Raw genomic sequence first — 13,856 nt, forward strand, 5'->3', positions numbered from 1 at the left:
GTAGCATACACTGACCAAACTCAGTGTCCTTTATTCTGCTACCCTCTCCATTTTACAAACATTATTTTCAGTCTGTAATAATAACTATTGTACATTCAGGCAAAATGCATACTCCTATAATCTAAATTATTTTAGAGCAACAATTTTGTGTTGTTAATACCAATACTCATAACACTTTATACAAGGTATTTAATATTTGATGAAATAAGAAATCATAATAATTATCAGATAAACATGTTACTGTGTGAAACAAAGGACTATTCAATTGGTGTATTCATAACTTACCTTCATGCATTTGTGTGAATATATATTTTGAATTCTCTGAAGGAACTTTGCTATGTAGTTAGAAATAATTTAATGCTTTTGTATTAAAAATTGTAAAGTGAGAGATAGTCGCACAGATTACATATATTAAGAATGTAAAACCCAGCACCAATGGCTTATTCCTGTAATCCTACTGCTCAGGAGGCTGAGATCTTAGGATCACAGTTCAAAGCCAGCCCAGGCAGGAAAGTCCATGAGACTCTTATCGCTAATTAATCACCAGAAAATGGGAAGTGGCACCTTGAACTGAAGAGCTAAGGAATAATGAGATAGTGACCAGGCCCAAAGTAAAAGAAAAGATGCTTTTACAATGCAATACATTTTGGGAAACTCTTTAAACACTTTTGTATTTTATTAAAATTAAAATTAAAAAATCAAATGTGAAGAATCACCTGTAGTTATAAGAAAGCAATAATAAAAATTTATGTGATTTATGATATTTAAAATGTACCTATCAATTGGTATAGGAAGTCCATTCTAGTTCAGAATAATATGAATGCAGACACTTGTATTTATTCAATTTATAAAATTCTTCAGTTTTCTATTATACTTTATATTTTTTGAAATTAATTTTAAATTATTTCACTCCCTCCAGTGGTTTGGGATAAAGAAGCAGCTATTTTAATAAATGTAGTCACTAACCCGTACTTGAAATAGATCTCAAATTCAATTAAATTTGCCTTTATCACAGAAATGGTAAGACAATACCCATTTATCAAAGTAGACTACAAGACAAACATTACCCTAAAAACTTTTTAGATTAAAAAGTAGCATTCTTGATACAAGCATTATTTGCTGACTTCTAAACTTCATTTAACCTATAAATAAGTTGTTTTGTTTTGTTTTTGTTTGTTTTGTCAGTTGTGGGGCCTGAACTCTGGGCCTGGGCACTGTCCCTCAGCAATTCAGCACAAGGCTAGAGCTCTACCACTTGAGCCACAGCATCACTTCTGGCTTTTTCTGCTTATGTGGTGCTGAGGAATCAAACCCAGGATCTTGTGCATGCAAGGCAAGCATTCTACCACATATAAAAATAAATAAAATAAAAATAAATAAAAATAAATTTTATAAGAAGACCCCTTTTAGAATGAAGAAGAGCCCCAAATCCCCTGTAATCTCTAATAGTACTTTATCTTCTAATCACAATTTTGAGGGAGAAATTTCAAAACCGTGCCTGGTTCTATTTTTAATATGATTTTATTAATATTTAAATAATATGTTCTCATTTTTAACCCTCTCATATCAAGCAATGTAAAGCTACCATCCGATAGATTTAGTGTTTCTCTAAAAACAACAAAGTAATTTGTCGTGGACACGCGACCTAATTGTTCATTTACATAGACCATGTTCTGTCTTCTTTTAAGAAGTTTGAGATGAATGGGAGAGTCATTACATGGTACCAAGAAACTGATATAAAGCACCTAAACAGTTGTGAGTGAAGAGAGTGGACAGGTGTTATAGCAGATTTCATGACAAGCCAGATAGAAACTCACCTGTGACCTTTGGCGCATGGATCCAGAGCACTCACTTATCTACAAGTTCTTCTGACTGGACAATTGCTTAATTAAGACTAATGTGTTCTTTTAAAAGTTTTCATTGGTTGTGTTGTGGAGTAATTGAGCAAATGGTCCTAATGCCCTAGTCTGCTTGATGTGGGGAACTAAGCATTACCACTATTCTCTAGAGCTAGGAAATGGAGTTCCCTAGAGTGGTGATTCTCCTTATCTATTTCAGCACTGCAGATGGTGGGGTAAATAACAGAAGGACATACAATCTTTCATAAGAGCGTGCAGGCCATTTCAACTTCATCATTTCATGATAAAATATAACAACACTAATTCTAATCTCCTCATACTTTAAAACTTTCAAACATCTCTAAGCAAATAGACAATGATCTTCATTCTTTTCAGCCAGAAATATTTGTGAAAGTAGTTTATTAGACATTTAGATAATACATATTTCTATCTATATCTATCAAGTTTTGTTTTGGAGTCAGGAAAATTAGGTTTATAAGGGAATTATCTGTTAGGAAAAAAGGAATTAGACTGATTGAGATGTAAGAATATGTAAACAACTCTAAGGATTTAAACTGCTGTATATCTCCTTAACTAATATTTCTCTTTACATTCTCCACTCCCCTTTCTAGAGCAATGTCAGATGTGACTCATGCTCTAAAGAAAATAAAGCAGAGGGCTGGGAATGTGACTCAGTGGTAGAGTGCTTCCCAAGAATGTATGAAGCCCCAGGTTGAATTCCTTAGTACCACATAAACAGAAACAGCCAGAGGTGGTGCTGTGATTCAAGTGGTAGATATCTAGCCTTGAGTAAAAAGCTCAGGAACAGTGCTCAGCCCCTAAGTTCAAGCCCCAGGCCAAGGAAGCAAGGAAGCAAGGAAGGAAGGAAGGAAGGAAGGAAGGAAGGAAGGAAGGAAGGAAGGAAGGAAGGAAGGAAGGGAGAAAGAGAGAAGAGCAGAGCAAGAGGACAGAGGTTAAGGGATCAGAGGAGTCATCTGAGCAAAGGTCTGGGAAAACAGAGGGTGCAGGTGTCAGAGATATCATCTGAACATTGGTCAGGAAGCGAGGCTGGAAAGAGGGGGAAGAAGATGCTGAAAGTAAACCCTCTAGTAGGTGGATATTGCACCTAACATAACAAACAGGCAACTATGTGCCCTAGATTTTAATTATGTTTATATTCAGTTTTAAGTATCAACAAATGTGGCATGTTTTTGAAATGGACTGTCTGAATTTGACAATGAAAGCTACTTTACCCTTGTGTTTTCACACAATAGTAGCTCCCAATTAGCCACTGACTTTCCTCACAGAGGTTCAGGGGTGCTTTGACACAAAGGTATAAGAAACTCAGCACAGGGCTGGGAAGGTGGCTCAGTGGTAGAGCACTTGCCTTGCATGCATGAGGCCCTGAGTTCGATTCCTCAGCACCACATAAGCAAAAAGAAAAAACCTGAAGTGGTGCTGTGGCTCAACTAGTAGAGCACTAGCCTTGAGCTGAAGAGCTGAGGGACAGCGCCCAGGCCCAGAGTTCAGGCCCCATGACCGGACCCAAAAAAAAAAAAAAAAGAAAAAAGAAACTCAGTACAATGATTAAAACAAACAGCATCTCTTTCAAATGGACAGATTGTCTCAAATATGACTTTACTGCTTGTGATCTGTGTTTTGATGAATTAGAGAATAGGAACCAAAAAGAATTTAAATCATGGTACAAAATTACAAAGTGGCTATTATTTAACATGCCTATATATTTTTAGCCTGCAAATGAATGATCATATGAATTTTCTGATGATCAAATGAGAGGACTTAAAGATATTCTAGGGTATTCTGAACAAAGTCTGAAGAACCTACCAGAAAAGATTAGTCATTTCAACTTTTATTCTCTGTACAGTGAAAACATTATGTTAACCTATTGGTTTACATTTCTCTCAGGAAGTCTTACATGTCAGAATGTAAGACAAGCAGATTAATAGATATATAGTATAATACTTGTGGGTTGGGTTTTTGAAGGCCCCAGTAAGTCCATAACTCTGGGGCACACAGTATCAAGATGCCACTTGGAACCTCTTCCTTGAAGTCAAAGTTGTCCTCTGAAAAGATTTAGGCATATATTGTGAACCTAAAACATAAACCAAAAAGGAATTCTCATAGATGGCAGAAGTTCAACATCTCAAGAGGATCGTTTTAGACATCCTATGTAGATTAAACCTTGTTTTTAATACAATAAATAAATAATTTATCATATACAAAACAAAAACCTGGTCAGGTAGAGATGGCTCACCCCTAGAAACCCTACTCTGGAGGCTGAGAACTGAAGATCGTGCTTTGAAGCCAGGCTGGGCAGAAAAGTCTGTGAGCTGTGGCTCAAATGGTAGAGTGCTAGCCTTGAGCAAAATAAAAGCTCAGGTACAGCCATTCAGGGTCTGAGTTCAAGCCCCAGGACACACACACACACACACACACACACACACACACACACACACACACACACACACACACACACACACACACACACACACACAAACACACACACCCCTTTATTGTCCTGAGAAAAAAGGATGACCCCTCTGAGAAGCTACAGTTCTGGGATGCTTTCTTCCATAAATGCACATTTGCCAGAGATTGTTCCTGTATAGACCTTGGTTTGGGTTGTTCCCTATGTCCCAGGAAGTTGAATAAGGAGTAGGAGCCATAACCTCCTTATCCTTCTCTAGTCCAACTTCACAGGGAGAGCAGAATGTCCTCTGCTGTAAAAATTCCTACCTGCTATTGAGGATAGCCACCTTCCCATCTTCAGGGATTTTTAAAAAATGTTTCCTATCAAAGAATAAATGTGGTCATGTATCCATTTTTTAAAATATATATATATTTATTTAATTGTAAGGATACTGTAAGAGGTGTTACAGTTTCCTATGTCTTTTTATCAGACCAAAAAGAATATAACCCTCAGAAATATTGTCTATAGCACTTTCATAGACTTGAAAAGACCGCTAGCCACCAATAATTAAAATTATCTCAGGGTCATTGAGACAAGAATACATTGGGCTGAAGGTATATGCTCAGTGGTAGAACGCTAGCCTAGCATGTGCAAAGTGTCTCAGCTCAATTCCCAGAACCAGGGAACAGTACTGACTCAGCATTTGGTGAAAGCCTAACAACTAAGTTCTCTATCTTTATCCCAAATTGTGTGTCCCAACAACCTATTCAACATCTCTAGTTAACATGTGGTAGTCAGGATCTCTAACATGCAAACACACAGCAGCCTGGAGCTATTACCATAGGAGAATTTTTATTTATTTATTTATTTATGTTGTTGGTTATGGGACTTGAAATCTGGGTGTAAATGCTGTCCCTCAGCTCTTGAGCTCAAGGCTAGCACTCTACCACTTGAGCCACTTCCGGTTTTCTGAGTGATTTATTGAAGACAGAGTCTCATGGCCTTTCTGGCTTTGAACTGCAATCCTCAGATCTCAGCCTCCTAAGTAGCTAGGATTATAGGCATGAGCCACTGGCACTTGATTTAGGAGACATTTTTTTTAAGACTAAAAAATATCTCTGCCAGGCTGGCTGTGGTGGTACAGTCTATAGTCCCAGATACTCAGGTGGTGGAAGGAGGAAAATTGTGGTATGCTGGCATGAGGAAAAGATCAAGAGTGTATCTAAAAAAAAAAAAAAAAACTGAAGGAAAATGCATTGAGGGTATGCTACTATATCTTTCTGCATGGTCTAATCAGAAATTTTAAACTAGATAATCTGTACAATCATGTTCTAAAATACGAACTGTCACAAATTATAACACTGGCTTTTATTGAGAGGGTGAGATTCTCACAATGTAACACAGGTAAGCTAGCTTTGAACTCACCATCCTTCTAACTCAGCCTCCAAGTACTGGGGTTATAGACATGCACTATCATTCCCAGCTTACTACATTCTCTTTCATAAGTGGGAAAAGCTAACCTGTTAAAAGACTTTGCCCGGTCCACGTGTGACCAGTAAACTCCATGGGTGTCAACGAACCTTTCCGAGGTGTATCTGACTGTAAAGAGAAAAATAAAATGAGGGACAAGCTTGACTTTTTTGGGAAATATTTTAAAAAAAGAAAAATCAAATGGAGAATTCTACCCGGAATGTATGAGTTGTGCTGGGCCTTGAACGCTGTTCCAAGGTAATGGTTCTTTCTCGAAGCGGTGAGCGCTCTGTGCTGTCAGGCAGTGCACTCAGTACACGGTTTTGTGGGTGCTTTCCTCTGTACTAAAAGGGGGACAACACACTCTTGCTTTAAAAAATGTATACAGTCTTTAGGCAAAACATACTATATATGCTGCAAGTGTTCAACCATTTAATACTCACTGACTTCGGAACTTTTATTTAGATATCACCAAGTATTAAGTCTACTAAGGAAACTATGCTTACATATGCTTTAAGTATGTAATTCTTAACCCTATGAATGCCAGTGCAGTAGTAGGTAAGCAGAGATCAAAATCCTTAACTATGTAAAATTCTTGATGTTAAATTCTAATAGAAACGCAATTCTGAACTTGGAAAGCATCAGGCTTGTTAATGTGACGTTGGCCTTCTCTTATTGGCTCAGTACTAGAGTTTTCCTCTTGCCTTCTGAGGACAGCTTCTACTGCTGTGTTTGAGCCCATGCAAGAAAACGCCTTAGCTTGATTCTTTTTTTCTCTTTTAACTCAGGGAGGAGCTTCTGGGCTTCATACGAAAGTCACAAGTGAACTGAGAGGCCACTGTCAGGCTGGCAGAGGGCTGGTGATCCATACGCAGGTGGTCTACTTCCCCACATCTATTTCCACTGCTAGGGGAAAAGGACCGTGTGTGTGAAGATATTTCACACTGAAATAAACATGGCAAAGGTTAGCTGTGGGAACTCATAAAAAAAAAAGATGACAGTAATCACTTACTGAGCTCTTATTTATATTTAGCTTTATTAGAAATTTATGAGTCCCTCTAATCTTTATAATAATTCCTTGAGATAGGAACCATTTTATCTTTGAACAGATAAGGGCATTGAGTTCAGAGACAGTTAAGTAATCTCTACCAAGCCATGCAGGATCCAGAGAGATCTGCTGTTTCTAGACCTAAAGCTTCATGTCTTCCTCTTGACACCTGGTCTTTCTGATTTAGTCAGTGCAAGACAATTTCACTTCACAAAAGGATGAATTGAATCCTCACATACTACGTAAATCCTCATATGCTTTCTGTAAATGTTCATAAACTCTTTGGGAACCTATATAAAAATATACTGAATACAACTATTCAGCTTATGTACTGACTTCTCTTGGAAATGCCAAAAATGTTTTGTGTTGTGTTGTTTTTTCCCAACCAACTAAATGGTTATATTTATAATGAAATCTGTCTTACAGAAACAAAGCGAGATCCAGAAACTGCTGTGTTCTGTTCCCCAACTTCTGAGCCTATTGGGGGTAATCTATTCCGGGAAGCTTGAACTGCTGGGGAAGACAGGTGATCTAGGCCAGTCTGCCTGTAAATACAACAACAAGTCACTGAACATACACAAAGAGAGAGTAAGACACACACAACTATGAGGCTGCCAGTTTGTGCTTCCTAAAGCAATACTCATAGAGACCAAGGAAGTTTGGAAAGATAAATATGCATCAGGAAACCCCAGCCCCAGTTTCACTGACCTAGTTTAACTATGACTGTCAATCTGGACTAACTGAGTACACAACTACTCTAGGAAATAAACAGAGCACAGAGGATTTAAAGATCTAGCTACTCCTCTTAAAAACCAGAGAATTATTACAAATAACATGACCATGAAACAAATGATGACACATTGGTCTACACAGAGAGAAGACAAGATATAAAGAAATGTACAGTTGGAGGGTCTATGTTTATTTGGATAAGAAATAGAGGTGGTTTGGGATAAAAGTGTGATTCAGAAGTTGACGTTGGAGAGGAGGAAGAAGAAAGTTCATAGAATGGTGATCACTTGAAATTGGAGTGAAGAAGGTGTAGGAGCTGGCCACACTGAGAATAAAAGGAAGGAGAAATGTCTTGTTTTGTTGTTTTGTAAGTGGTGGGGCTTAAACTCAGGGCCTGGGCACTGTCCTTGAGCTTTTTCACTCAATTGCTCTAGAACTTTGAGCCACATCTCCACTTCCAGTTTTCTGGTGGCTAATTGAATATAAGAGTCTCACAGACTTTCCTGCCTGGGCTGGCTTCAAATTGTGATCCTCAGATCTCAGCCTCATGAGTAGCTAGGATTACAGATATGAGCCATTAGAATCCAGCTGAGAATTTTTTTTTAATTAACAGAGAAGGGCTGGGAAGGTGGCTCAGTAGTAGCATGCTTGCCTTGCATGCATGAGGCCCTGGGTTCAATTCCTCAGCACCACAAAAGCAGAAAAAGCCAGAAGTGGCGCTGTGGCTCAAGTGATAGAGCTCTAGCCTTGAGCTGAAGAGCTCAGGGACAGCACCTAGGCCCAGAGTTCAGGCCCACGACCAACAAAATTAAAGTAAAATAAAATACTTTTTTTTTAATTAACAGAGAAGATACCATACAATTGGAAATGTCAATCCTGAAATTATCAAACACTGGCCTAAGAAAAGCTGAAAATGATACTAGGAATGCATTAAAAAAAAAAAAAAAAGCCCAGTGACTGAGAGTGATTGCTGAAAATTGCTTAGTCCTCCAATTCCTGCAGGGATCTACAGAGCAGCCCCTCCGCAGGCCACTCTCTTGCAGGTGAAATCCTGTAACAATAGCCCAGGGGGTAAACTCCAAGGCCAGTGGGCTGGGTAGGTGTCCCCAGCTCAGCCTTCTTGTGTGAAGATCTTTAGCCTGTTATTCAGCTTCTCTCAGAAGTTAGACTTGGGGTAACTTAGAAGTTATATTTGGGAAAGTTAGATACAGGCTTTTCCTATTTGCTCCCCTATAGAAAGCTAGTGCCACAGACAGACTATCTGTACATGTAGTAGTGCTTTATCTATGAGTTAATTTTGGGCCTCCTTTTGTGCCATGACACAGTTACCATGCGTAACTACATCTTATTCTCTTTCCTTACCTTGATTCTGGTGCAGCTTTAATTTCCCACTTGTCCACAGACACTGGAATTGGACTTAGGGTTTTGCTCATAGTAGGTAAGTGGCTCTAACACTGAACTACACCTCCCTTGTCTTTCAATTATTATTGAGATAATAATACACACATATACATACCCCAGTAATAAAGGTCTGTGGTTAGAATAAGATAATAAATGTGATCCATCTACCTAGTGTTGGCAACAAAGAAAACAATTACTAAACCCCAGACGTCACCATGAATATAAATATAGCTTGACAATATGTTGTCTGAGTAGTGCTTCAGAATTCTAGGACGAAGTGAGAGACTATTGGCTTTTTACTTAGGTAAGGATCTTGATGTTAATTACTGAGATCAAAGCTGATGCTTCTTTCTTCTCCCCTCCTCCTCCTTTTCCTCCTCCTTCTCTTCCTCCTCCCCCTCTCCCACTTCCTCCTCTTCCTCTTTTGCTTCTTCCTCCTCCTCCTTCCCCTTTTCCCTTATCCTCCTTCTTCAGGATAGTATTACTATATTCCTCAGACTGACATCAGACTTAGAATTCTTCTACCTTAGCTCATGAATTCTGGGATTACAGTACACAGTACCACATCTCTACAGAACGACAGAACGATCACATTTAGCCTCAAAACTATCTCTCAATATTTTTTTTACTATACTGATTTTTATTGTTTTCAACTTGTATAAAATATATTGACTGCATATTGAAAATTCAAGAAAAAAGAATTTTACTATCTTTCTAATTAAACAATGTTTGTGAAAAAAAACTATCTCCCAAACTCCCACATAAGTGAAACACTTCCTCAAAATCAAATAAAACTTAATGGGAGAGAGGGAGAGAGAGAGAGAGAGAGAGAGAGAGAGAGAGAGAGAGAGAGAGAGAGAGAGAGAGAGAGAGAGAGAGAGAGAGAGAGAGAGAGAGAGAGAATATTGCCTGCCTTATTGGCCAGTTGATTCAAAACCCCTGGTCTTACTGGTCTTAAACTATCCTTCTGTCTTGGTCTCCCTCCAGAGTTATAAGTGCATTCTAGGGTGCTCCATCTTACATACCTTTTATTTTTAAGTATGTTACATGTGGCTTATTGATAGAAGTACTTTCTGAGCAATGTATCATTATGAGGTTCTGTCATCCTGTGAGTATAACAGGATGTACCAGTGCAAACACAGCTACAAACATAGCTTTAATGTCACTAGGCAATATCAACCTATGGCCTACCACCATATAATTGGTGTGTAGTTGATTGAAACGTTATTGTGCTGTACATGATTGTACATTATCAAAGCTCATTTCTACATCTTAGGGATATTTTAAGAGCACTAATAATTTTACAGATGAGGCTACTGAATTCACCCAGTATCAGCCCACTCCACTTAAATACACTTAGCTGCCTGAACTGCAACTTAGTATATACCTACATATACCACTCAGACAAAATTAGTGGTAAATACTCAAGTACATGAAGTTATTAAAAGAGCTTCCAGCTAAAATCTGATAGAGGAACCTGTGTCCAGGCTAAGCCATCAATCCCAATTGACAGATGTGTCTGTCCTTTGTGATCCTTTATTGACTATGAAAGAAACGAGACTCACAGTTTGGTTCCTCTGAGAATCTCATCGCTGTACACATTGGGAGTTTTTAGTCTCTGTGATTCTGAAGGCAAAGAAGGCAGCCTCCTGTGCACTGCTGTTTTCTTGGCCGAAGTCTGTAAACCACGAGTATCTGAGATTCGTCCCAGGCAGGCCCGGGGATAGGAAAGAGCACTGGCTCCCACACCAGATAATCTGTCCTCTTGTTCATTCCTAGGAGAGGGGAATCCAATTCATTACTTAGCTATAAATGTCTTGAGATCCGAGAACACAATGATGTCTGCGTTCCTCTCAGTACTGCCTACATCCATGTCAGCACACAAAATACATTCCCTTGAGCATCCATTGAGAACGCTCAGACCACCTCCATTTCCACTGCTAGGTCAATGAAGAATCAATGACAGAAGAAAAGACCTAAATTCCTCATTGCCTGTAGAATAAAGCCTAAGAGATGAAGATTTTACAGCTACATTCCCTCATCCTCATCCTGCCCAACCTAACTTGCAGCAGAAATTAGTTTGTGGTGGGTGTGAGACAAGACTGTTTCTGTTCTCACATGCTGCCTTCTGCATTCGCCCCTGCAGCTCACTCAGAGAGTGGAACTAAATGGGATTCTCGCTGTCTCATCCCCCTAAGATCTTTAGTGTTCAAGAGTTGTGTGGACAGGGAAGTGCCGGCTCATCCCCGAGACGTACTGTGTTCTGTCTGTGGAGTAGGAAAGCCTTTGCTGGAGCGGTTTGGCTTGAATTGTCATCACACCATTCAAATCACTGTAGAAATTGTTGGAGAAGCGATGGATCTGAGAAAAGTGAAAAGAAGCTAAAACTTAAAACATGTCCAGTGCCATCACAAGGCCAGTCAGAGCAAATAGCCTGTTGTAGGTAAACTCAGGAAAGGGAGTATGCGTTATAAAGTTTCTTAATGTTTTTTACTCCTCTTAAACTGAGTAGGAGATACATGTCAAATATATCAGAAGGGTTTAAAGAGACCAAAGATCCAACAAGTAGATGGCAGCTCCAAACTTTTCTATCATTGGAAAAAGCAAACAGTGATAGTTAAAAACCTTTATACTTATGTAACTGTAACCCCTCTGTATAGTATTTTTACAATAAAAAATATATATACAAAAAAAAACCCTCTATACTGCCTGGGTACTGGTGGCTCATGCCTCGGGAGGCTGGGATCTGAGGGTCACAGTTCAAAGCCAGCCCAGGCAGAAAAGTCCCTGGGAGACTCCTATCCCCAGTTAACCACTCAAAAACAGTAAGTGACACTGTGGCTCAACATAGTAGAGGGCTAGTCTTGAGCAAAAGAGCTCAAGGATAGCACTCAGGCCTTGAGTTCAAGCCCCACAGCTGACAAAAAAAAAAATCCTTTACACTAGAAGTCTAGCAAGTACCATTTTCCCCACTCAGTGTGTTCAGGCCTGCATCCTTCCCTCCTACAAAGATTTTTTACTCATTTATTATTATGCCTCATACATAGGTGAATTTCTTTCCTTTTTCAGGGTTAGCAAATCTAACCTATCATGCAGAGCTTAGTTTATGATTACTTCGTGAAAGGGATGATATTTTTTCCTCTGAACCCCTTAGAAATTAACATATCTAGTTATAAAATATGGTATGATTTATAGCATTAATCAGCATTTGATTAAACAAAAACTAACACTGTACTAAATGTCTTACATTCTCTAATTCTCACAGCTTCCTATCATCCATAGGTAACTTGAATGGAGGTTTTTGCTTTTTGTTGTCTTGCACTTGAACTGGGGCTTGAACTCTGTTGCCTGAGTCTTTTCACTTTAGGCAAGCACTCTATGACCTGAGCTACAGCTCTGCTTCTGGCTTTCTAGTGGCTAAGTGGAGGTAAGACTCTCACAGATTTTCTGCTTGGGGTTGACTTTGAACTGTGATCCTTAGATCTCACCCTCCTGGGTAGCTTAGATTTAGACATGAGCCACCTGCACAAGGTGAAATCAAAGATTTTAGAAAAAAAGGGACTGATTTGAAATTGTATCCTAGGTGCAAAGTTCAAACCCTTAGTCATCAATATTGTATCTTTGTGGGGGGTGCGGTTTGATCCTCTCCAATTAAACTGTAAATAATGTCTAGTGTAGGACCAGGAATCCTATTTGATCTTTCTTCTTCTTCATCCCCAATAAGATAGGTCATGTAAAATATGATGCCCTGTTTCCACAGGTACCCTGAAGATTTCATATGAGTCAATCCATCCTTTCTAGCTTAACTTGCTACTAGATCTTTCAGTAAAGACACAAGCCTAAGAAAAGGAATTGCATGTCTAATTTATGTCTGGTTTGGTGTTGGGTTTGGTGTATCTGATTTGATGTTTTCAAAACAATCACATAGACAGCATATTATTGTGCTCATTATACAGATAGGAAGTTTAGAAATGTTGAAATGTGCAAAATAAGCCTCATGACTTCAAAACCCAGGGTTTGCTACTCTGTCTTCAATTTAATCATTGCTCCCTAAACACCTCCATCTTTCTCAGACTCACACTTTTGTCCAGCCTGAAGTGGCTCAACCAGCTTTCCTACTTACAAATCTCTGCCCATCTTTTCGTATTTCTGCTCTGATTTCACCTCCACTGTAGATCAGTCCTCACTGTCCAATCAGGATGAACCATTCTTGCCTTGATTCTTCCACGATGCTTTGTTTTACAATACAGAATGTATTGCATCTGACCTTCTGCTATAAATTTTGTTTTACTAGGTCAGACACAGTGTTTCATTCATCTATACATCTCCAAAATATATTGAATATGGTACATTTCATATAAGCAATAACTATTCAGTGAATCCAATGCATATGAATTGATTATTTTTGTCACTTTGGTGGAAGGATAGGAGGCCATTCGTAACTTCACAAATAGCTAGAAACTTAGAGAAAGTGTTTTATTTGCTCTCACAAAATATAATAGTCCCATATATCAAAGCAGTGTCTAAGTGTTCACTAAGAATGTATGGTATACATATATGCACATCTGAGAAAAGCTGGGAGGAAGGCACAGAGTCAGAAGGAAACAGGTGAAAAAATACAACAGAGAGGCCCATCAGCTGCACTGGACATTGATGAAAGTGAACTAAGCAACTCAAGGGCAGCAATGGGAGGGAGGAAACGAGAGGGAAAGAGGGAAGAGCTGACACTAAGCAAAAGGAAAGAAATGTACATCTCACCATTTGGGAAGAAATAGTTGTATTGTCAACGCTTATAGAATTCACAAACTTTATAGACCATGATAATGACAATTTGCTTTGTGAAGGCTAAATGTGTTTGTGACTTTAAGTATCACTATCCCACAATACTGTGAAATTTGTGAAATTTATGTAATCACTTAATCTCAATAAAAATTATTAA

The 13,856-nt window shown here is 38.7% G+C and overlaps 1 protein-coding gene across 2 annotated transcripts in view; it reads right to left on the reverse strand.

Moving 5' to 3' along the window:
* Positions 1-3,692: 3,692 nt before the first annotated feature.
* Fam149a (family with sequence similarity 149 member A) overlaps positions 3,693-13,856 on the reverse strand; it is a 43,411-nt gene continuing 33,247 nt past the window's right edge. For both annotated transcript variants that reach the window (XM_070016377.1, XM_070016378.1), the window contains exons 9-14: positions 11,175-11,278; positions 10,483-10,692; positions 7,212-7,332; positions 5,955-6,083; positions 5,790-5,868; positions 3,693-3,951 (exon numbers count right to left, since the gene is read on the reverse strand). In XM_070016377.1, coding sequence (XP_069872478.1) covers positions 3,878-3,951; positions 5,790-5,868; positions 5,955-6,083; positions 7,212-7,332; positions 10,483-10,692; positions 11,175-11,278 — 717 coding nt within the window. In that variant the 3' untranslated portion in view covers positions 3,693-3,877. The remainder of the gene's footprint in view (positions 3,952-5,789; positions 5,869-5,954; positions 6,084-7,211; positions 7,333-10,482; positions 10,693-11,174; positions 11,279-13,856) is intronic.

This window comes from Dipodomys merriami, unplaced genomic scaffold (assembly GCF_024711535.1).
Source record: "Dipodomys merriami isolate MVZ:Mamm:240054 unplaced genomic scaffold, mDipMer1.0.p SCAF_12, whole genome shotgun sequence".
Lineage (NCBI taxonomy): Eukaryota > Metazoa > Chordata > Mammalia > Rodentia > Heteromyidae > Dipodomys > Dipodomys merriami.